The sequence below is a fragment of the Rhamphochromis longiceps genome, linkage group LG15 (assembly GCF_057381845.1).
Source record: "Rhamphochromis longiceps isolate RC_006_pf linkage group LG15, R_longiceps_female_GT1.1, whole genome shotgun sequence".
In the NCBI taxonomy this organism is placed as follows: Eukaryota; Metazoa; Chordata; class Actinopteri; order Cichliformes; family Cichlidae; genus Rhamphochromis; species Rhamphochromis longiceps.
Window position 1 is genome coordinate 28,942,768 of NC_140571.1, and position 22,152 is coordinate 28,964,919.

The 22,152-nt window shown below is 42.2% G+C and overlaps 3 protein-coding genes across 3 annotated transcripts in view; 2 read left to right on the forward strand and 1 right to left on the reverse strand.

Moving 5' to 3' along the window:
• The window catches only part of LOC146652879 (tumor necrosis factor alpha-induced protein 2-like), a 64,509-nt gene extending 60,585 nt beyond the window's left edge, over positions 1–3,924 (forward strand). The window contains exon 13 of the mRNA XM_085382797.1: positions 3,741–3,924. Coding sequence (XP_085238923.1) covers positions 3,741–3,924 — 184 coding nt within the window. The remainder of the gene's footprint in view (positions 1–3,740) is intronic.
• A 9,323-nt stretch (positions 3,925–13,247) lies between these two features.
• Positions 13,248–15,017, forward strand: LOC146652881 (uncharacterized). The gene is made up of 3 exons (XM_085383224.1): positions 13,248–13,732; positions 13,802–14,610; positions 14,844–15,017. The coding sequence occupies exons 1-3, from the start codon at positions 13,286–13,288 to the stop codon at positions 14,899–14,901; spliced, it is 1,314 nt and encodes a 437-aa protein (XP_085239350.1). The 5' UTR covers positions 13,248–13,285; the 3' UTR covers positions 14,902–15,017.
• Positions 15,018–16,464: 1,447 nt separating this feature from the next.
• The window catches only part of LOC146652882 (uncharacterized), a 30,016-nt gene continuing 24,328 nt past the window's right edge, over positions 16,465–22,152 (reverse strand). Inside the window, exons 12-16 of the mRNA XM_085381417.1 lie at positions 21,491–21,705; positions 20,036–20,304; positions 18,885–18,998; positions 18,651–18,792; positions 16,465–18,099 (exon numbers count right to left, since the gene is read on the reverse strand). Coding sequence (XP_085237543.1) covers positions 17,789–18,099; positions 18,651–18,792; positions 18,885–18,998; positions 20,036–20,304; positions 21,491–21,705 — 1,051 coding nt within the window. The 3' untranslated portion in view covers positions 16,465–17,788. The remainder of the gene's footprint in view (positions 18,100–18,650; positions 18,793–18,884; positions 18,999–20,035; positions 20,305–21,490; positions 21,706–22,152) is intronic.

Here is a 22,152-nt window from a genome sequence, read left to right on the forward strand (position 1 = left end):
TTAAAGTTACGTTTCATAACTGCATAGTTTCACAGACATTTAATGGTTCACTGGCACATGTATTAGACTGAACTATCATCTAAATATCATCTGTTTTTTAATAGTTATTCAACTGTATTCTAAGCACCAGCTGTCTGTTAGAATGTGATTTTTTTTCTCTCTCTGTTGGCAGAGGTATAAAAATGCGCAGGAAAATCTGACGTGCATGGCAAACTTCACCGACGATATTTAGGGAGGAATAAACACACATCAAACATAAATGAACCATTTGCCTGTCTCCATAATTGAGAGCATTTTCTCTTCTTATGTCAACACTCTCTCTCTCTCTCTCTTTTTTTTTTTTTTTTTTTTGCTTTTTTGGTCATGTTATGTTTACCTGTCAAAGGCTTGTTACAAACTATGAAACACATTGTGCAGACTTCTGGATGTTAGAAGAAAACTAATACTGCTCATGAAGGAGACTAAAGGCAGGAAGGTGTCCTTTAAAACTAGACATGTTAATAGGACCTCCCTATTTATATCATAGTCTATGATATAGCACGTGTATTTCAGTAATAGCCTGCTGATTTCAGTGTAGTGGTGAACAGTCGCACAGCTCACGTAGGCGTTATCTGTGATTCTCCTTAACTATAATTTATCCAAGTTAACTTCAGTTAACCATTCAGACAGTTCTTTTGCAATGAAAAACATAAACACCCATGCTGCCGGTAGGTTTCCTCAGTGCCAGCTGTTAACATTATAGCTGCTTATGCAGTAACCATGGTAACCACGGACTCTGAGCGGCTGGATCGACGGAGGTCAGACAACAATTTTACATGTATGATCTTAAAACAGGACACAGCCACTATACGTGCTGGCCTCATATCAAATGTGAAGGCAGACTGAGTCTATGTTTGACGTTGTTTATATCTAATCTTCCTTTTCAAACATTTAAACAGCAGCGAGTCTGCAGCTGAGGGAATACAAACTCAAATTGTCGGAACAGGTTTGCTCGCTTCTTGGATTCATTTGGTGATTTATTAAATGTATAACTGTTATTCTAATCTTCTGCTGAGTATCTTACACTTTTCTTTATGCTGTATATTTTCACGTCTCTGGAATAGTTGGAAGTTAAATAGTCAGCTGGGAAACTTTGTGTTAACTCATGGAGCTGAGGATATCGTGGATATGCTGACCTCGCTGCGTGGTGTACAGAGCGAGGTCAGCATGATTAATATTCACAATAAAAATATTAGCCGAACATCATGAAGTCTGTATGTGTTTCATAGTGTCGAACAACCTTTGTACAGTTAAAGCCAGCAGTTACTACATGACGGAAACACCAACGTTATCTCTTTTATGCGTTTATACACAGGTCACGCTGATTACTGAACAAAAACCCAAAGATCAGATGTTAAACAGATTTATTTGCTCTCTCTCCTCCTTAAACATGTTTTTAATGTTAGTTATAATTCAGAATTGGCGACTGAAACACGTAGGACACATAAGAACATCAGGAAATAAAACACCGATAAATATAACCTCAGTAAAAGAAGTCAGCGGGGGTTACTACAGCTGTGTACCGGGGCCTGCGCTTTGTCGGTGGGATTGCTTGCGAGGCGAGCGGGTCTATCCCACGCTTTGCTGTGAGACTGGGCAGACATCTCCGAAATCATCGAAGCACTTTTGCAAAGAGGCTGTATCTTGACAAACCGACCAGACACATGAAGATTAAACCACTACATTCTCGGCTAAAAAAATATTAAAACGGTATTTGGTAACACACAAACAGGGTTTTTCAAAGTTCAGTTCTGTTAGCTTCCAAATGCCGGTTGTTGTGTGCTAGAAACAATGGCCACCAGGCCAAAGCAATGGTTTTGACTCGATCAGCGTTGACCCCGCCCCCTGAGTTTGATGGGTGAGGCTGACAGATAAAATTATTTCGTGATGAGAGCCAGGCGCCAGGACTGCCAAAATGAAATAAATAAATATATCATTAAATAATTAATTAAATGTGTCAATAATTAATTAAAATGTGAAATACATAAATAATTAATTAAATGTGTCAATAATTAATTAATTAAATGTGTCAATAATTAATTAAAATGTGAAATACATAAATAATTAATTAAATGTGTCAATAATTAATTAATTACATGTGTCATAACTATTTATTTAATTAATTAATTCCAATTTTTATTAATTATTGACACATTTAATTAATTATTTAATGGTGTATTTAATTAATTCATTATGGCAGTCCTGGCGTTCCACAGATTGGTTGACAGTAAATTTTAGGTTTCATTTTAAAATTTTAGAGCTCAAAACGGTGAAGCTCCCCAGTATATCTCTGACCTGTTGAAACCTCGTGCTTGTTCCTGAGCACTTAGATCTTCTGGTCAGAAGATACTATTGCTCCCATGTACTAGATTGAAAACACGTGGGGATCGGACACAGACACCAGGGCTGTGGAATTCTCTTCCGTTGTCATTATGCTACATAGACTCCGTTGACTCTTTTAAAAAGCAGCTGAAGACATTTTTCTACAAACAAGCTATTAATTACTTTTTTCCATTGTTTTGTATTATTTTTGTATTTTTATTATTTTATTTTTATTTGTGATTTTATTGTGAAGCACTGTGCTTTTTATCTATGAAAGTTGCTATATATAAATAAATTTTACTTACATACTTTTAGTTACCTCGTTTATTATAGTTTGTTATTGTTTGTTGTCATTCTAGCGTTCGTTATCTTCCCTTATCAATTGTTGTTGTTCTAGTTATCATGTTCGTTATCTTTGTTATCGTTCATTATCAATCGTTATCGCTTGTTATAGTTTGTTATCGTTCTAATTGTCATGTTCGTTATCTTTGTTATCTTTGTTATCTTTGTTATTGTTCGTTATCAATCATTTTCTTTCATTATCATTCTTTTAAAATGTAGCTGAAGACATTTTTCTACAAACAAGCTATTAATTACTTTTTTCCCTTGTTTTATATTATTTTATTTATATTTGTGGTTTTATTGTGAAGCACTGTGATTTTTATCTATGAAAAGTGCCGTATAAATAAATTTTACTTTCTCACTTCTAGTTATCGCAATAACAAACAAAAACGCGTTCGTCCGTTATTGTTTGTTATTATTCTAGTTATCGTGTTTCATTATCATTTGTTACTGTTCTACTTGTGTGTTTGTTATAGTTCGTTATCGTTCTAGTTGTTGTGTTCGTTATGTCTCGTTAGTGTTCGTTATCTTTGTTATCATTCTTTATCCTTCGAATTATTGTGTTTGTTGTCTTTATTATCGTTCGTTATCATTCATTTTCTTTCGTTATCGTTTGTCATTGTTTGTTATAATTCTAGTTATTGCGTTTGTTATCGTTCTAGTTATGTGTTCGTTATCTTTCGTTAGTGTTTCTTATGTTTGTTATCATTGTTATCATTCTGGTTATTGCTTTCATTATCATTCATTATCATTCGCTATCTTTGTTATTGTTCATTATTGTTCATTTTCTTTCTTTCATTATCATTCGTCATCATTTGGTATTGTTCGGTATCATTTATTTTCTTTCATTGTTGTTCGTTATTATTTGTTATCATTCATTTTTTTTCATTATTGTTGATTATCATTCATTATTGTTCTAGTTATCATGTTCGTTATCATTAGTTATCACCTGTTATCGTGTCTGGCATGACTCTAACCCTAACAATGCCTCTCACAGCTGACTGCTGTAACCCTGTGTGTCTGTGTCTCTTTCTTAGCGGCGCGCATGTCTCGGCTCTCCTGTCTCTTAAAATTGGGCTCTCAGCTGCTGACACTCGCTCTATCAGACGCAGTGTGGAGGAGAATCGCCACGGTGACGTCTCCACCAATTACAGTCCTCCGTTCTTCTCCAAGGTCAAAGTCAAATGGATTGACAACAAGATGAATCAGATGGGACTGTAGGTATAACAACATGATGTTAGTAGTTCAGGATGTGAGCAGTGTTTCCTGTATGCTAGCCTTCTATTTCATCCTAATGCAAACAAGTATTTTGTTGTGAAAGGTGCTGCTGGAGCCCATGATGAAGGACAGAGCAGCAAACACAGTGGCTATGTCCAAATTCAGGGGCAGCATGTTTCGAAGGACCCAACCTAACCAGTCCATGTAGGGTGGGTCCTTCGAAAGCTCATCTCACACTTCTGTTTGATATTTATTCAGCTGTGTGTAAACTATAACTTTAATCTCAGCCAAACCAATTTACTCAAGAACAAATAAAACACTGAAAAAAACCCCCAATAACATTCTAATTTATCTATTTGACTATTTGAAGACCGCGGGGGTCTGAAAACGATTTGCCGGGAGTCCGGTGCTCTCTCCGGCTCTAGTGAGCCTTAACCTCCCAGTCAGCTATTGAGTTGGTGGGTAACAGACGTCTCCGAAAACATCGGAGCACTTTTGCAAATATGTGATGTCTTGATAAATTGAACATGTATTTGAAGTTTACACAGGTACATTCTCACCTGAAAATATCTTAAAAATTTATTTTGTGACCCAGAAAGAGTAATATTAAAACTAAGTAGCTGCTGCCATTGTTAGAAACTGGAATTGGTTAGGCTGCACTATGATTTCTGGGATAGGGTGTGCCACGAAGGATACCCAACCCATCCTTCAAATCTGGGGAAAAGGAGGATGCATTTGTTGCCGCATTTGGAAGAGTCTTCGAATTTGGACAGCCTTCGTCACGTCACTGTGACGTAATTGCCTACAAATGCGGCATTCGAAGCAAATGCAGAGAGAGAACCCACGCAAACACGGGGAGAACATGCAAACTCCACACAGAAAGACCCCGGCCTGATGGTGGAATTGAACTCAGGACCTTCTTGCTGTGCGGCAACAGTGCTAACCACCGTGCCACCGTGCTGGGCATTTGAAGCATGCTGCCCCTTAATTTGAACACACCATATATCGTTACAAATTCTCGAGAGCTGTGCAGCAGGGCTCTGCTTTCTTCTGATTGTCTGGTTTCTGGAAGCCTGCAGAGGAGAAGACAGAAATCTGTGAGTGGACTCTAATGTCCAACAGGTAATAATAATAATAACAATAATACATTTTATTTGAAAGTGCCTTTCAGAACACTCAAGGACACTGTACAAAGTAGAATAATAAAAGAAACATAAAAGCAAACAGTTTACACAATCATAAAAGCATAAGACATAAAACAAATTTAAAATAGCAGAGTGGAGAGGTTATGTGGGATAAGCTATTTTGAACAAGTGAGTTTTGAGTTGGGACTTAAAGAGAGAGAAGGAAGAGATAGTTCTTAAATCAGGAGATAGTGAATTCCAGAGTCGAGGAGTAGAGCAGCTGAAAGGGTGATAATACGGGCAGCAGAATTCTGGACGCGTTGGAGCTTGTGGATGGATTTTTGAGTAAGACCAAAAAGAAGTGAAATACAATAATCAATCCGAGAAGTAACAAGGCTATGGACAAGAATGGCAGTGGCATGTGGGGTGAGAAAAGGACGGAGACGATTAATGTTGCGCAATCGAAAATATGCAGATCGACTAACATTATTAATGTGTGAATTGAAAGATAGAGTACTGTCGAGGATGACACCCAAGCTTTTCACAGAGGAAGAAACAAAGACCGGCGAGTTATTGATAGTAACAGAGAAACTGTTGGTTCTGGATAATGTTGATTTAGTGCCTACCAAGAGAAGCTCGGATTTATTATTATCGAGTTTGAGAAAATTAGAAGAGAACCATGAATTTAGTCCGGCTAAACAAATGGTGAGGGAGGATGGGGGAAGAGCAGAATCAGGTTTAGTGGACAGATAAAGCTGGGTGTCATCGGCATAACAGTGAAACTGAATATTGTATTTACAAAAAATGTGTCAGAGCGGTAGAAAGTAGATAATGAAAAGAAGGGGCCCCAGGATAGATCCCTGGGGCACACCAGTGGTCGGAGGAAATGGCTGAGAAGTAAAGCAGTTGAATAAACTGAGTGCGATCAGTCAGGTACGATTTAAACCAGGCTAGTGGAGTATGGGAGAGACTGATGGAGGCTAGCCTACTGAGAAGAATGGAGTGAGAAATAGTGTCGAAAGCAGCGCTCAGATCGAGGAGAATAAGGATGGAAAGTAAACCGGAGTCAGCTGCTATAAGAAGATCATTGGTTATTTTAAGTGTTGTTTCAGTGCTATGGGAGGAGCAAAAACCAGACTGAAACTGTTCATACAGATTATTATTAGTTAAATGTGAGTGGAGTTGTGTGGGAACTATTTTTTCAAGAATTTTTGAAAGGAACGGTAGATTGGAAATAGGCCGAAAATTCTCAAAATTACTGGGATCTAGACCAATTTTTTTTTCAATATTGGGGTGATGGCAGCAATTTTGAGGGAAGCAGGAACAGTTCCAGTGGTAAGTGAAGAATAGATTATGGCAGATATTAGGGGAAGCAAAGAAGGTAGACATGCCTTAACCAAAACTGTAGGAATGGGATCTAGGTGACAAGTAGAACGTTTTGACTTACAGATGAGATCTGAGATATCAGTAACCGAGTGGAGCTGGAAAGCAGAAAAACAGTGTGATGGGAGAGGTATTACAAAGGAAGAGCTAAATGGAACATCGGAAACCAGGTCATGGTGTATTTTGTGAATGGTGTGCTCACCTGCCACATAAAGAAGAGCAGGAATGATTTCCTGAAGCATCGGCACTAAATGCGTCTGAGGAGGCGTTATGTTTGTCCCACACACAGACACAGGCAGAAATTCACAGACACATAAACAGAGACACACACACACACACGCACACACACACACACACACACACACAAAGTCATTTTCATATCCTAGTGAGGACATCTAATTGACATAATGCTTTCCCTATAGCCGCTTACTCTAACCATGAAAAGTGAATGTCTAAACCTAGCCATAACCTAACTGTAACCCTGATACTAAAACCACAAACATGCCTTTAAAAACACAGGTATAGTGTTCGCCTGAAAATATCTTAAAAGTTTATTTTGTGACCCAGAAAGATTAATAAGACTAATTTTACAACTTAGTAGTGGCCACCATTGCCGCAAACTGGAGTTTGGCTGGGCCGCGCTATGAATTCTGGGATATGGTGGGCCACGAAGGACACACACGACCCATCCTTCAAATTTGGGGAAAGGAGGATGCATTTGTCGGCTGCATTCGGAGGAGTCTACGAATTTGGACAGCCTTTGGCGCATCGCTTGTGACATAATCATGTACATGACATATGTAGGATCAGAAACATTCCAAAAATCAGCCAATCAGAAGAAGAAATGCTCTTCTGCAGTCTGATGTCCTCTGGGTCTCGTTCACATGGCCTAGCTCCTCTTCCTCTGACCGGCTTCCAGCAGTGATGTTTGTCAGTGACGCTGTTCAGAGCTTTGTTACTTTAATCACCTGAACGCAGCGAGCTCGAGCTGATGTTTGACGAGCTCGAATATGAAGCTGCTAGAAATCTGTGCAGAAACTGGTCGACATCTTCATCTCCTTCATGTTCACCACCGCCTGCTCTGCACCACACTGCCACACAGCTTGTTTGCAAGATGTTGATATACTGACTTATGACATACTGAGGATGTTATTAACAGTAACAGAAATACGTTAATATTAATAGTAATATATGAGAAATTATAGTATTTCAGAGGAGACAGAGACAGTACTGATGTATTCTGGTCTAAAGACTTCCTGTATTTGAGTATTTAATGATCCTTTTTCCTGAAGTGTTCATGTACTCCCTTCCTCTTAAACGTCCTCTATGACTTAATTTACAGAAACTACATTTCCTGCATCCATTTCAAAATAAAACCATTCTTATGTTTCAGTAGTAGAGATGCTTTGTTTCTCTTATTGTGAAACATTCTTTGGGACACAATTTTTGGGGTTTAGGAATCATTGAGCAGGAGAACATATGTTTAGCTGGTAACGTTTACTGGTTTAAACATGAGAGCAGAGAAATCTGCTGGGTCTGACCGGGAGAGAGGAAGATGACACTCAGACAAATTTTATTCATTCAGTCCAGTATTTAATCATGTTTAATAATACTCCAGTAAAAGTGGAAGTACTGGCTCTGAAATGTATTCAAAATATGAAAGTAAAAGTATCTTCTTGGAGGACGTTTCTACCAGCTGTTTTATCCAAATCTAACTGAACTCTGCGCTATATTAATGTAATAAAATAATAATAGTAGATGGAAATACAAATCTTATTTCAGTCTAAATTTTAATTATAATATTTAATTTTAATAAATGAACTCAACTTGAATCTGTTAAGTAGAACACGAGCAGAGAAAAAGGAAAATAAAAAATAATTCTATTTTCTGTTGCCTCCATTGTAGAAGGGTGACTTTAGCTCTAAACAGTAAAATGTGCACAGTCAGGGGTTACAGTGTGATCGTTGCCCCCTTGGTGTGACAGGTGCCTGGGAGGGGTGCGATCCTAGATCCCGCAGCTGTGTATTGAAATAAAGAGGCACAGATCATGAACTTGTTTACGATTCAACTGCAGGATTTATTCTGCTCATCAAAAGGGGAACAAATCATTAATCGCCTCTCATAAGAACCAGCAATTCTTTGTAACGTGTGGCATAACAGCTGTCAGCGCATTTGCAAAAGTACAGGAATAACCTTGGCGAGTATACATTAACCATCATAAATATAGACAACATTGGCTCGCAGTGACCAGGTTGCCCCAGCCTTGGTTCCGGTTACACATACATATCACTGCATCAAGAAATACAATGTACTGTAACTCACAGCCCGTGAATAGCAAATAACCATTCATATACAGCACATGAGCAGCTATGCAAGCATTAATTACAGCCTTTGCATCCTGTCTTACTTCGACAAGACATATAGAGAACACACAACTGACAACGTGCCTTAGCATCGCTACGGTACTTGAAGCTCACTTCCCCCGCTAGCCAGTCCATTAGCCTAGCACGATCACGTTCACATCACGATCTCATTCAAAACACAATACTTCAACAGTACTTAACTTATAATGGTATACTTTCATTCATGAGTTCACAAAAGTCTTATTGCTTCTACTGTGTTACCTATTAGTCATTTTGAGGACTAGTAACCCACCTGTGTATTGAAATAAAGAGGCACAGATCATGAACTTGTTTACGATTAAACTGCAGGATTTATTCTGCAGATTTGCCTCCCAGGGGGTTTACGCTCCTCCTGGCCGCTATGCGCCATCTACTGGTATTTTTTAAGTAATGCCATGGAAGATGTAAAGTGTAAGTAGAAAATACTGAATCAACACTGAACGATATACAAAGACCAAAATATAACTGGGGTGTTCCCTTTTTTCCTTGTATGAAGACATAAACTGAACTAACATCCCCATAAGTCTGTTTATCTCTTAACTTTTTAACTATTAGTGTAATCCAGATTTACCAGCCACACATTTCAACTTAAACACATATGGTAACCTTTTACAGGTTCAGCAGGTGGGGGGGGAGGGGGGGGGGGGGGTTGTAATGTCTGGTGTGAGGGAAATAATCATAGCTAACAGTAATTTCTATTGACAGCTTCACTAGATTTTCTTAATGTACAGGCTGTGATCAGCTGACCTGCTGCTCTTTGTGGATGTACACAACTTAAGTTAGCAGATGTTCCCTGAGTTGTCCTGGCTGATTTCATCCTCTACACTGGCAGTACACTGTTTGTTCTGTCTTTATATTAGACACTATACAACCATCATCAGCTAAAATTCATATGAATCTCTGCTACACTTGATGTAAGCTAACTGTGACCATGAAACCACAGCAACTGTGCACCAGTCACACACTGTTCTTTACTGTAAATCTTTCACAGTGCAGCAAACTAACCTGTTTATCCTGCAATAACCTGCAGAGGATTTTCATGCAGCCTTTAAATAACATAGTTAGTCTTCCTCACTTTGTTTAGCAGCAGGTTTTACACTATAAAAAAACATAATGTCACATGTACAGATTTTAAAACATGAGGAATTACATTTGAGCTTTAAATGAGCAGTCCTTCCCTTTAAATCTAAGCTCTCTTCTTCATCTCCTGTCCTGTCTTTCTTATTTTTTCCATCTCTGAGTGAAGTTACCTCTTTCTATGGGTAGAACTTTGTGCCATCAGAAACTGAATTAAATAAGTTAAATTCGAATTTGAATTAGGGGAGACCGGGGATAGTTGTAACGTGGGTCAGTTGTAACACTTCCAATTTCTCCAATCAGGGCTAAGTTTCAAATGATGTGACTCATCCTGTGCATGCCCAATTCAGTTCTGCTATCACATGTGAAAAATCAGCACATTTTGTCAAACACAGACAATTTAACATGAAAAAAAGTAATTTGTATGCCAAAAAGTAAGTTTTTCTACTTTATTTCAATTTGTGATAGCATTATCTGCTTTGCAGTTAAACTCATCAAACTTAAATTATGTTATTTGTATGTCTATGGGGATATATTCTGTGTAAGTCTTTAGTGCTAATGTTTTAGCCGTTGGCTGTAATGTTAGCTAGTTCATGGCTATAGGAGTCTGGGTCAGTTGTAACAGCAACAGTCTGGGTTAGTTGTAACAATAATGCAGATGTTACAACTTGCCACACTATTACTTTAACTTATATTAAACAAGTTGGGGCAACGACATCAGCAGAGAGAGGTTCACTGGTCGCATTTGTATATGCGGTTAATGCCATTGGCAACACAATTCCTCCACTGTTTGTGTTCCCACACATACCGGTACATTATGCAGACCTCTGTGTCAGAGATGGACCAGTAGGAAGTACTGGTAGTGGAAATAAATCAGGATGGGTGCAAGAAACAGATTCCCTCATCTTTCTGAAGCACTTTGCAAACCACACCAAGGTAAGCCATGATAAAAAGTAATGGAATTGCGATGCTGGTGAACAACTACATTTTTTCAGCTTCATTGTTATGTTCAAAATTGGTGCAAGAGTTGTAGGTTATAATGCCCACTGAGCCAATGAGGCCAAACTCAAGGAAGACCAACCAAAATTAATGAAATATTCAGTTGCAGAAAATTCCATAATATGTCTTTTTTGGGGGGTTGGAATATGTTCAAAAGCTAGATTTCTGCATTCTGTCACACACACACAGCTACATAAATGGATGTAAGTGCATTCATGTGTTGAATAAACAAAGATTACATGTTAATGTTTTGTTAGTACCCTTATTTCATTGTGTTACATTTTACCCCAGGATGTGTTACAACTAACCCAGACTATGGGGTTAATTGTAACATTTCACTCTTTGTGTTTGAGACCATACCATGCAATGGGTAATTGTGCTGCAGAGAAAATAGCTGCATTATTTAATAGCAGAGACATGTAAATACTTTGCATTACATTTTGAATCCACTACCTTAAAAGAGCTTCAATTTACAGACAGAAATGTCAAAAATGTTACAACTATCCCCGGTCTCCCCTACTCAGATTGAATCTGAATTGTAACTTGAATAAATGCTTTTCAAAACTAAAATTAAAATGTTTTGAAATTTGAAAAATTTAAAATTAAAATGTTCATCATGTCAAATGACTACCGGATAAATTCTCAGGTTGGTAATAAATGTATTACATTTAAAAGAACAAGCGTCATGTTAACAAATGATAGCCGTACAGTAACTTTTATGCTTATTGTAGCTGTTAGCTAAAAACGCTAATTTAGCGTGATCGACTGTTTCCAGTTGAATTCCAAAGTTGTCATCTTGTACCCTCTCAGAGCCCTGTAGGCTTGCAGAGACTCCTACAGTAGGGAAATGTACAAAAGAATGTCCAACCATTGTATTTTAGGTTTATATATGTGTTACACTGCATCCAAACTCTTTAGCTAACTCAATAACTTTAGCTACAGTGAATAGTTGGTCAAATTCTTTAGTGCAGCATTACTGGATCACCTCTGTTTGAAGTGATATAATATGATATATAACTATGACTGAAACAGCAAACTTTGTAAAAAAAATAAACTAAACTAAACAAAAAACCAACAACAACACTTCTCATTCTCTAAACGTTTGGCCACAGCTGTAGATTACACTATCAGTGCTCGTTCACTCTTGTCAATAATTACATTTCTAAATTCTCTGTGCAGTTGGAGGTCAACAATATCTAATATGGGATGTAAGTCCCCAAAAAATGAATTCTGAAACTGAATTGTAGAACTGAAACTGAATGCTGAGAAGTGAAAGTGAAATTATTCGGGAGCTACATTTTTAAATGATAAAATAGTTTCAAAGCAAATGAATTCATTTTCAAAATATAAAATTCAATTTCAATTTAGTGACGATCATTTTCAAACCAATACACTGAATTTCCAATTAAGCTAATTCAAATTCAGTTTTAAAAAAGCATTTATTCAAGTTACAATTCAGATTCAATCTGAGCAATTCAAATTCAAATTTAACTTATTCAAATTCAGTTTCTGATGGCACAAAGTTCTGCCCATATCTTGCTTTTCTCTCCCTGTGAAATACAGCAGCTGCAACACACTGTGAGACAAACTGCACACAGTTTGTGTGTTTGCTGATGTTTGGTGAGCTGATAGAAACGCTGCATTTCAAATTACCTGACACTTAAAAAACATTACACACAGTCTCAGTTACATGTGGTTGAGCTTCAGCGTCGGTTACAGACTCCTCTACAGTGACTCTGTTTGTCAGGGTCCTGGGTCTGAGCAACCCAGGATCCCTGAGCAGTTATGAATTATATGATTATTATTATATGTATTTTGGTGTTGCTGCTGCTCTTCTCCATGCTTGTAGATGTGAGTGTGTGTGTGTGTGTGTCTGCGGGTATGCTTGGAGGATGGAGCTCAGCCACCTGCAGGCCTGAGGGGTGTGGCCCTGCGGAAGGACTGGCCACACCCGAAGTCACACACCTGCTGCTGATCAGGCCTCGTCGGGGGAGCTACTTAGGAGAGAGTTGGAGCTCCCACCGACGCGGGATCATTTCCTTGAGACTCCACGTTAGTCGTCCCATTGAATTGAGTTAATGTGTGTAAGTGTATGCCCGCGGTTATTTGTGTCCTGACGGCTGCGTCTATTGTTTCCCGCAGGAGGAGCGTGGAAGGCACGAAGAGCAGCGAGCACCGGGGGGTGCTGACACGGGAGCGGAGAGCACAGAGACACGAACTATTCACACAGAGACACGACACGGGAGTCTGGGAGAACACGGGGATTTATTGTTGTTTTTGTTCCACTCTGTAAATAAACACACTGTTTATACATAGAGCACCGCGCCTGGGTCCTCCTTTCCCCACATCCCCACGGTCTGCCAGCCAGACCGTGACAGAATGATCCCGCCACTTATGGACCCAGCGGTCTCCGAGGAGAGGCTCAGGAGGGAAGTTATGGATGAAGTGTACCACCTATGTGAGGTGTGGTGGGAGAAGCCAGCGGAAGGTTTGCGTCGCGCTGTGGAGAGGCGGCTGCAGGAGATGCTTTTTAAATTCCCCTGGCTGGTGGACTCCCTTAATGCGGTGGTCCTGGACTTCCTACTTTCCACCCTCCACCTCCACTCTCCTCCTCAGGCTGCCCACCAGCTCGGACAGCTGGTGGATTCACTGCCTGAGACGCCGGAAACGACACGGAAACGACGTTCGCGCCGCCAGCGTTCCTCACCGCAGCTAAATCCACAGACATCTCAACAGCCGGCTGTGGTGAGTCATATGGACAATTCATCGTCACTCACCTCAACTGTTTACTCTGGGGCTATGTTTATACGGTCAGCTGCCCAGCCGGTAGCCAAAGCGCTGCCCGCGGCCCAGCTGGTCGCTGTACCTCAGCCTATCGCCCGGCTAGTGATCCAGCCGTCACCTGCTGAATCATCCCCCGCGACATCTACCTCACCGCTTACCGTTTCATCCTGTTCACCATCCACATCACACGCTCAGCCATCTTCTCCACCAGCAGCAGCCTCCATTCCACTGCCCACTCCAGCGGCCTTGTCCGGAGAGAGCGACCTCACCCGCGTCCAACGCCTGATGGACTGGGTAACTCACACCACCAAGGCAAGGGCAGGAGTGGTGGGGTTAAACGCCATCGAGGCAATCCTGGAGGGAAACCCCTACCTCGGCCAGCTCAAGGGAGTTTCCGCCTGCCTTTGCACCCTGCGTAAAGCCCGGGGGGTAGTGCAAGCTCGGGAAACCTCAGACTTCGTCCGGCTGCAGCAGGAGCTCAGCATGCCCGAGCAGGAGCTCAGCGAGCCGGAGGAGCCCGCACCGTCAGCTGAGGCGCTCAGCGAGCCGGAGGAGCTCAGCATGCCCGAGCAGGAGCTCAGCGAGCCGGAGGAGCCCGCACCGCCAGCTGAGGAGCTCAGCATGCCCGAGCAGGAGCTCAGTGAGCCGGAGGAGCCCGCTCTGCCAGCTGAGGAGCTCAGCGAGCCGGAGGAGGAGCTCTCGCTGCGAGCAGTGGAGGAGCTCTCGCTGCCGGCCGAGGAGGAGCTCTCGCTGCGAGCGGAGGTGGAGCTCTCGCTGCGAGCCGAGGAGGAGCTCTCGCTGCCGGCTGAGGAGGAGCTCTCGCTGCCGGCCGAGGAGGGTCCCGCTCGGCCGGAGGTCAGCGGACCGGAGGGACCTCCACGTCTAGCGCGGCCTCCTCGCCATCCACGTCCGGTGCGTCCACGTCAGCGATCGGCGCGTCATGGACCTGGTGCCACGCCTCGCTGTTGCTCACCGGAGCAGCGACATTGCCATCGGACCCGTGGCAGGCCACCAGAACCGTTCCGCCGCCACCGGACCCGTGGCAGGCCGCCGGAGGAACAGCGCCGCCGCCACCGGACCCGTGGCAGGCCACCAGAACCGTTCCGCCGCCACCGGACCCGTGGCAGGCCCCCTGAACTGTTTTGCTGCTGCTGCCGGACCCGGGGCCGTCCGCCGGAGCTGCTACGTCGCCGCCGTTGGGCTCGAGGTAGGCCCCCTGAACTCTCTTGTTGTGTTGATGGGCCGCCTGTGACTGTTTGTGGCGTCTTTTCGTTTTCTTTTTGCACCGCTGCGGGATGCGCGGTCTGACTCTGAGACTGTGGACTGGGTCGGTTTGTTGTTTTGTTGTTTTTGCTTGTTTCGGTTCTGGCCCTCCGTCCTGGTTCCCCCAGCCGCCCGCCCTGGGTTGGTTGTGCTGTTTTTTGTTTTGGTTTTGGGGTCGTCGGGAGCCGACCCTTAGAGGGGGGGTACTGTCAGGGTCCTGGGTCTGAGCAACCCAGGATCCCTGAGCAGTTATGAATTATATGATTATTATTATATGTATTTTGGTGTTGCTGCTGCTCTTCTCCATGCTTGTAGATGTGAGTGTGTGTGTGTGTGTGTGTCTGCGGGTATGCTTGGAGGATGGAGCTCAGCCACCTGCAGGCCTGAGGGGTGTGGCCCTGCAGAAGGACTGGCCACACCCGAAGTCACACACCTGCTGCTGATCAGGCCTCGTCGGGGGAGCTACTTAGGAGAGAGTTGGAGCTCCCACCGACGCGGGATCATTTCCTTGAGACTCCACGTTAGTCGTCCCATTGAATTGAGTTAATGTGTGTAAGTGTATGCCCGCGGTTATTTGTGTCCTGACGGCTGCGTCTATTGTTTCCCGCAGGAGGAGCGTGGAAGGCACGAAGAGCAGCGAGCACCGGGGGGTGCTGACACGGGAGCGGAGAGCACAGAGACACGAACTATTCACGCAGAGACACGACACGGGAGTCTGGGAGAACACGGGGATTTATTGTTGTTTTTGTTCCACTCTGTAAATAAACACACTGTTTATACATAGAGCACCGCGCCTGGGTCCTCCTTTCCCCACATCCCCACGGTCTGCCAGCCAGACCGTGACACTGTTGTTCTCACAGGACTTTTAAACTGGAGACAGATTACAAGAACAAGAGAAAAAGTAACCAACACTCCATTTCCACCTTAGGGCCTAAAGCAGGATCAAAGTTCTCTTGGGCCTCTGTGCAATTCAGTTTTATTTATACAGCACCAAATCACAACAACAGTCACCTAAAGGTGCTTTATATTGTAAATTAAAGACCCTACAATAATACAGAGAAAACCCAACAATCAAATGACCCCCTATGAACAAGCACTTTGGTGAGAGTGGGAAAGAAAAACTTCCTTTTAACAGTAAGAAGAAACCAACTGATTGAGGGGAGGAAGACAGGATAAAGACATGCTGTGGAAGAGAGCCAGAGATTAACAAGTATGATTCAATGCAGAGAGGTCTATTAAGACACAATGAGTGAAGAAGAAACACCCACTGCATCATGGGAATCCCCCAGCAGCCTAGACCTATTGCAGCATAACTAAGGGAGGATTCAGGGTCATCTGATCCAGTCCTAACTATATGCTTTAGAAAAATGGAAAGTTTGAAGCCTAATCTTAAAATTAGAGATTTCTCGATTTAACAGGGAGCCAATGAAGGGAAGCCAATATAGGAGAAATCTGCTCTCTTTTTCTGGTCAATAATGTCAGTGTTATCTGAGTCCGGTCCACTAACACCGATATGAGCGTCCCTGTACTGAATGTGGGAAACTACGGCTGGTCTTTATTGTCTGATCTAATGACTGCATCAGAACTAAAGAAGCCATTTTCATAACTTTAGTTCAATGAGATCAAAAGTTTGTAGGCGAATAAAACTGTCCTTTGAAGAAAAAAAGGATAACTTTTAGTTTGAGAGAGCTGAGGCACGTACCACAGAAGACGGATGGAAGATGGATGACCTAGTAATACCTTTTCAAGATTGGGCAGACCTCCTACAGCAGTCGATATTTATTAAGAAGTGGTTAAAATGATGCATCCTCAGCCACTTCCAATAACACTTTTGAGTTATAACAATCAGTGTGAGAAGAGCATGGTGCTAATATCAGGCCCACGTTCACACTTGTGCACTCGCCTCACATTGTGGAAGCAGGACCATCTCCTCCCTGCGGGTTTGTTGGTTCATGGAGTCATTTTCATTTGATTTACCAGCCAAAATATTGGCATCCTTGTAACTCCCAGATCTCTCAAATTACTTTACAAGAATTCATTCTGTTTTTTAACTAAGCCAGAAGACAATAAACTTTCCTCTGCTCAGTGAACATCAATGAACATCACTGTTAACAACCTGAAGCCTAGTCGGTTCAGCGGAGTCATTGGTGAATTTGAACTTGGTCAACATGTCAGAGCACAAGTTTGGCTGCCATGCTTCTCACCATAATTTAGATTTATTTACTAAAAGTGAAGCAGAAAAATAAAACCCCATCATCAAATCAATAAATCAATATAAAAGTAGAAATGTAACTACTTATATTTTATATAATACAAGTTTTCACAAACGACAGTTCAAATATCTGAACGATGTAAGGCGTTTCCAGGGTATTCAGTTACTTTTAAGAAACTGATGCACATTAAATTTCAACATTCAAATATACACGTTGGTTGTCAACCAATTGGAGGTCACTGTATTTTACAACCTGGGTGATGTCATCAGGAAGGAGGTGCCAGAGTAAAGCAGAGATTCTGGTGTTTCAGCATCTTTGTGTTGCTGGTAACCTTCATGACGTAGTTTACATTGAAGTTATTAGCTGCCATCATGATGTTACAGTCACATGCCATCCACACAGGAAGTGATTCGCAGTGGCATGGCGCCCAGCGACCACAAGTCAGTAAGATTCAGCAACTTCAAGCATCTGTGGGCAACAAAAAAAAGGACAACCCCCCCCCCAAAAAAAAAAAAAACACAGGCAAGCGGCCGGGTCCTGAGATAATCTTTTCTTAGCTTTGATGTGTGGCAGTGACCATCAGTTTCAAAGCTTCCTGTGTGGACATAGCTGAAGCTCCATCTCAGCTCACATGCAGGGTTTCAGAAAAGTATGGATCCAACTCACGGAGGCCATCAATCAGGGATGAGCTGGCTTCTTCTCCTTTATTTCGCACCACATCGATCACATCCCGAGCTCGGTCAGCTCTGGGTTTGATTCTGGCTGAATCCATTTCTTCCATATTTATGATTCCCTGTTGGAACAGGCTGTCCAGCAGCTGGTTCAAAGTCGAATCCGACACTTGATCCACAAACTGCTTCCGAATGAAGAGCAAATGCTTGTCTGGTGGGAGGCTCTGCAGCCTCAACCGATTGTCTCTGGTCTGAACAACATCTGAGGGAATAGAGAAAATTTGTAGATTTCTTCATAGCAGAATAATCAGCTTCAAAAAATCGAGATAATCTCTGCTGGTAATTAATCAGCACTGAATGTCGCTGAGCTTCAGACACTCTGACAGTAATAGCATGAATCACGTGGCTGGAGACAAATTCAAAATGAGGAGATACAATTTAATGAACACAGGACAGGAGGCTGAGCTGGAGGTGCTCAGGGCCTCAGTGAGAATGGAAACAAGTCCATCAGAGGGACAGCTGAGAGTCAGAGAGGTTGAGATGGTCTGAGCATGTGCAGAGGAGGGAGGGTGGAGAATGAAGATGAAACTGCAGGCAGAAGGAAGGAGTGAAGAAGGACATGCACAGGTTTAGAGGATGCTGGAATAGGAAGAGATGGTGGCAAATGATCCTAAACAGAACAGCCGAAAGAAGAAGAAGAGGAGAATGAAGGAGGAAGAAAACTTGCGGGTGATCCTTGGTCATTACTCAAAAGCTACCACGGACCACCGTTTCTCATCATTTCTGATCGAGTGTCAGGTGTAGTGATGTTACCGCTCAGATCAATGTCCCGCCTCCAGACATCTGTCTGCATTTGGTCCTTGACTGTTATCGATACTTCTTCAGTGTTTGCAGGAAGGCGGATCTCAAATGTTGGGTGGTAGTTTGGTCCAAAATCCAGGTGAAATTTTTCCTCCTGCAAACACAGTGCAAGTGTCTCCATCATATCCAGAGTCCTCTGATGGAAGCGTGTCAAAGGGCTCCACCACAGAGAGATGAATTACTCACCTCAGGCTGGATTCTACAGGCGACTGGACACAGAACTGTGTATATGCAATCTTTGAAGAATTCACAGTTGGAAGGCACCGGGATGTAGTCAGAATATCTGTGTTTCATCCTCACCTTAAAATATGACAAGTTTATTTCTAGAGTAATTTTAAATGACCTCATGATGAAATATACATGTGAAGAAAACTGCTCTTTAAGAGGCAGTGAAATTATAAAGAAAGAGTATAATTATAAAGTAAACCGACAATCTTCTCCCTCTGAACTGCACTGGATGCAGTGATAAGGAAACGTTCTTACTTTAAGACTAACAGTCTCTTTTCCATGTTTCACCCTCTTTGCAACTGATTTCCCACTAGGGATACCCAGCAACCTCTAACAAACATTCACCAACCAGTTGGGGAATACATAGTTTTCCTAGTGACTGGAGATTGCAGGGGTCCCCGATCTTGGCTCTGTGACAGCGCAGAGATGGAGCAGTGGTTAGCCGAGAGACGTAAATCATCTGCCTCTGAGCTGTTGTGGTAACCCGGAGACAAAGATCCAGCTGTGGGACAGTTGTACGTATTCTGACCACCATTTTTAACATGATGTTTCTGAGAAACACTGTTTGTGTAATTTGTACATTTCGTTGTACAAAATATAAAAATACTACAATACCATGGAGCCTTAGCTGTCTTTGCCATTCCATGTAGCCATGATAGTAGTGAATTCAACACTATGAATAACAACAGTTTCAACAGTGAAACCCAAGCATGAAGCCACAAATGCTCAGTTCACCCACAAATGATGCTGAATTCGATGGTAAGGGGCAGAATGAGGTTTGAGTTTTCTTCCACTCAAATGTAACCTCCTCTAGAGCAGGTTAGTTCTTTATCATAAATTCCCATTGTAATGCACCCTAGTATTACTTAAACCACCTCATGAAGTACAACATCCATACAAGATATATAGTCCCAGTCGGTCTGGGACCTCCCCAAGATCCCCTGGAAGATGTGGAAGATTCTTCTGAAGAGAAGGAAACCTGGAATAACTTGTATTTTCTGCTGTCTCTGAACCTGACTTGACCCAAGTAACAGAAGATGGACAAGCTCCGAGAAAGATAAAATTAATTAATACTGAAGGTAAAGGTATAACCTTTCCTAGATCTTTACCTCTTCCACTGGGATGTTGCTTGGCAAGAGAAACACACTGAGGTTTTGCTTCTGTGTTTTGGGGTTTGGCAGACGGAGGAACAACAAAACTTGGCCCAAAACTGGTTTCTCCTTGTTCCAAAACCTCCTTATTATGTCCCACACGAGTCCAAAGGAAGAGAGGTGAGGAAATTCCACAATCACATGAGTGTCTGTGATCTTTAGGGGCTTGAGGACGTTCATTTCCCCATCAGAGATGTGGACGACAGACAGACAGTTGGAAAGCAGAGCTGTGAAAACAAAGAGCCAGCAGATATCTCTTCGACTCCCAAAACCTCATTACAATGACAGTGTGAATCTGATTTTACAAAGAAAACACTTCAAATGGTGTCCTGGGTCAGGCAATGGATCAAACCCTGTTGCAGAGACACAAGTGAGTCTCCTTCATTTCTACCAGGTAGGACCTCTGTGGGGAGAACACAGACTGATGTCCCTGTGTTGGTGTTCCTCCATCATCATAACAATGATGGTCCAGGATCAAAATCACTATTGACCATTCACATTGTCTGAGCATTCAGTTGACATTAGCTAAGAAGTTAGCTTATGCCATCAAATGCTGTCACTAACAAACTAGCAGAAGTAACCTAAATTTGGAAAAGGAAAACTAACTTGATAATACAAGTAATTATAAATATAAATTTTTCCTTCTACTTCCCAAAGCTACAACAACGCAACAACGTGATTGGTCAGCTGCAATGCCTATCCTGGGCAAACGTTCTTATCAACACCAACACAGAGATATCAGACAGACTACGGGGGAGAGGCTTCTGGAGAATATTTAAACGCACCACTTATGTGATATGCAGAGGTGACTGATTTTGCTTTTAAAAGTACACTGTGCATTTTAATCCAAGTATAGGCAGTTACTCTAGTAGAGCTGGAGATGGCCGTAGACGGCCTTAACCCAATAGCGGGACCAGTATCTTCTCCTTTGTGCAAAGAGGAATAGGACGAGCATTGCCAGAGCTACAAAATGACCTCCAGCAGGCCACTGGTGTTAAAGTCTCTGACCAGTAAGAAACATGGGGGCCTGAGGGACCGACATCCTCATTCAGCATGACGGTGGGTCAGTGACGGTCTGGGTAGGGACAACAAGTAAGGCTGCAGTGTGAGAGCAAAGTGGCTGTACCATGGGATGATATGGTACTATAAGGTCATTAAGATAAGATGAGGCCTGATTATTCAAGACCTTGAATGTGGGGAGCATGATTTTGAATTCTGGATTTAACAGGGAGCCAATGAAGGGAAGCCAATTTAGGAGAAAAATGCTCTCTCTTTCTAAGTCTACATTAACCAAGACTCTCCTTTTGAGCTCTGACATTAACAGGGTCTCAGTGATCATTATGGCAGTCAGTAGGAAAATTTCTGCAGCCTGTAGGGGCGTTAGCATCCCCACATGAGGAGTGCTTTGCTCACCATGCTTTGGTACACAGTGTGGTAGGTGGAGCTGACGGACTGCATCCTTTGAACTCTTAATGTTAAACAGTGGGCCTGCAGCCATCTTATTGGATTGCTGAAGGAGTTTCTCATCCCATTGGACGGTCTTGTACAGAAGCTCTGCCTGCTGACTGATATCAAACACGAGTCCAGTCAGAGTACACTGGAACACACCTTGACCAGGACACCTGAAACTGAAGCAATGCAGAGATGAGTGACCATGTTAAAACCTGCAAACAAACAGATATCTGCATATGAATAAATAAGGTCATATATAGTTTGTTCCTTTGTTATTATTTGCTTCCTACTTTTTTAGGTTATAACCCATTTGTTTAAAAATCTACCTGTGTTCCTGTTTCCAACCAGCTAGGTCTACAACTGTTAGCTAATTTATCTGCTATATTCCCTGATACAAACCATCTTGTGAATGAAAACTTAACTTTCAGTTTTTTAGTTGTTGGTGGAGTTTACAAGCTAACCAACCGATCTGCAGGCCTGTGTGACTGACACCTCTGACTCTGTCCTTAAAGCTACTGGAGTCACTCTTCCACGTTCAGGGTTACAGCTCCCAGTGCTCCTGTTACCTGGCCACCTGTTATCATTGTTTTCTGGGTTTTATTGTTTATCTTCAAGAAAAGAGA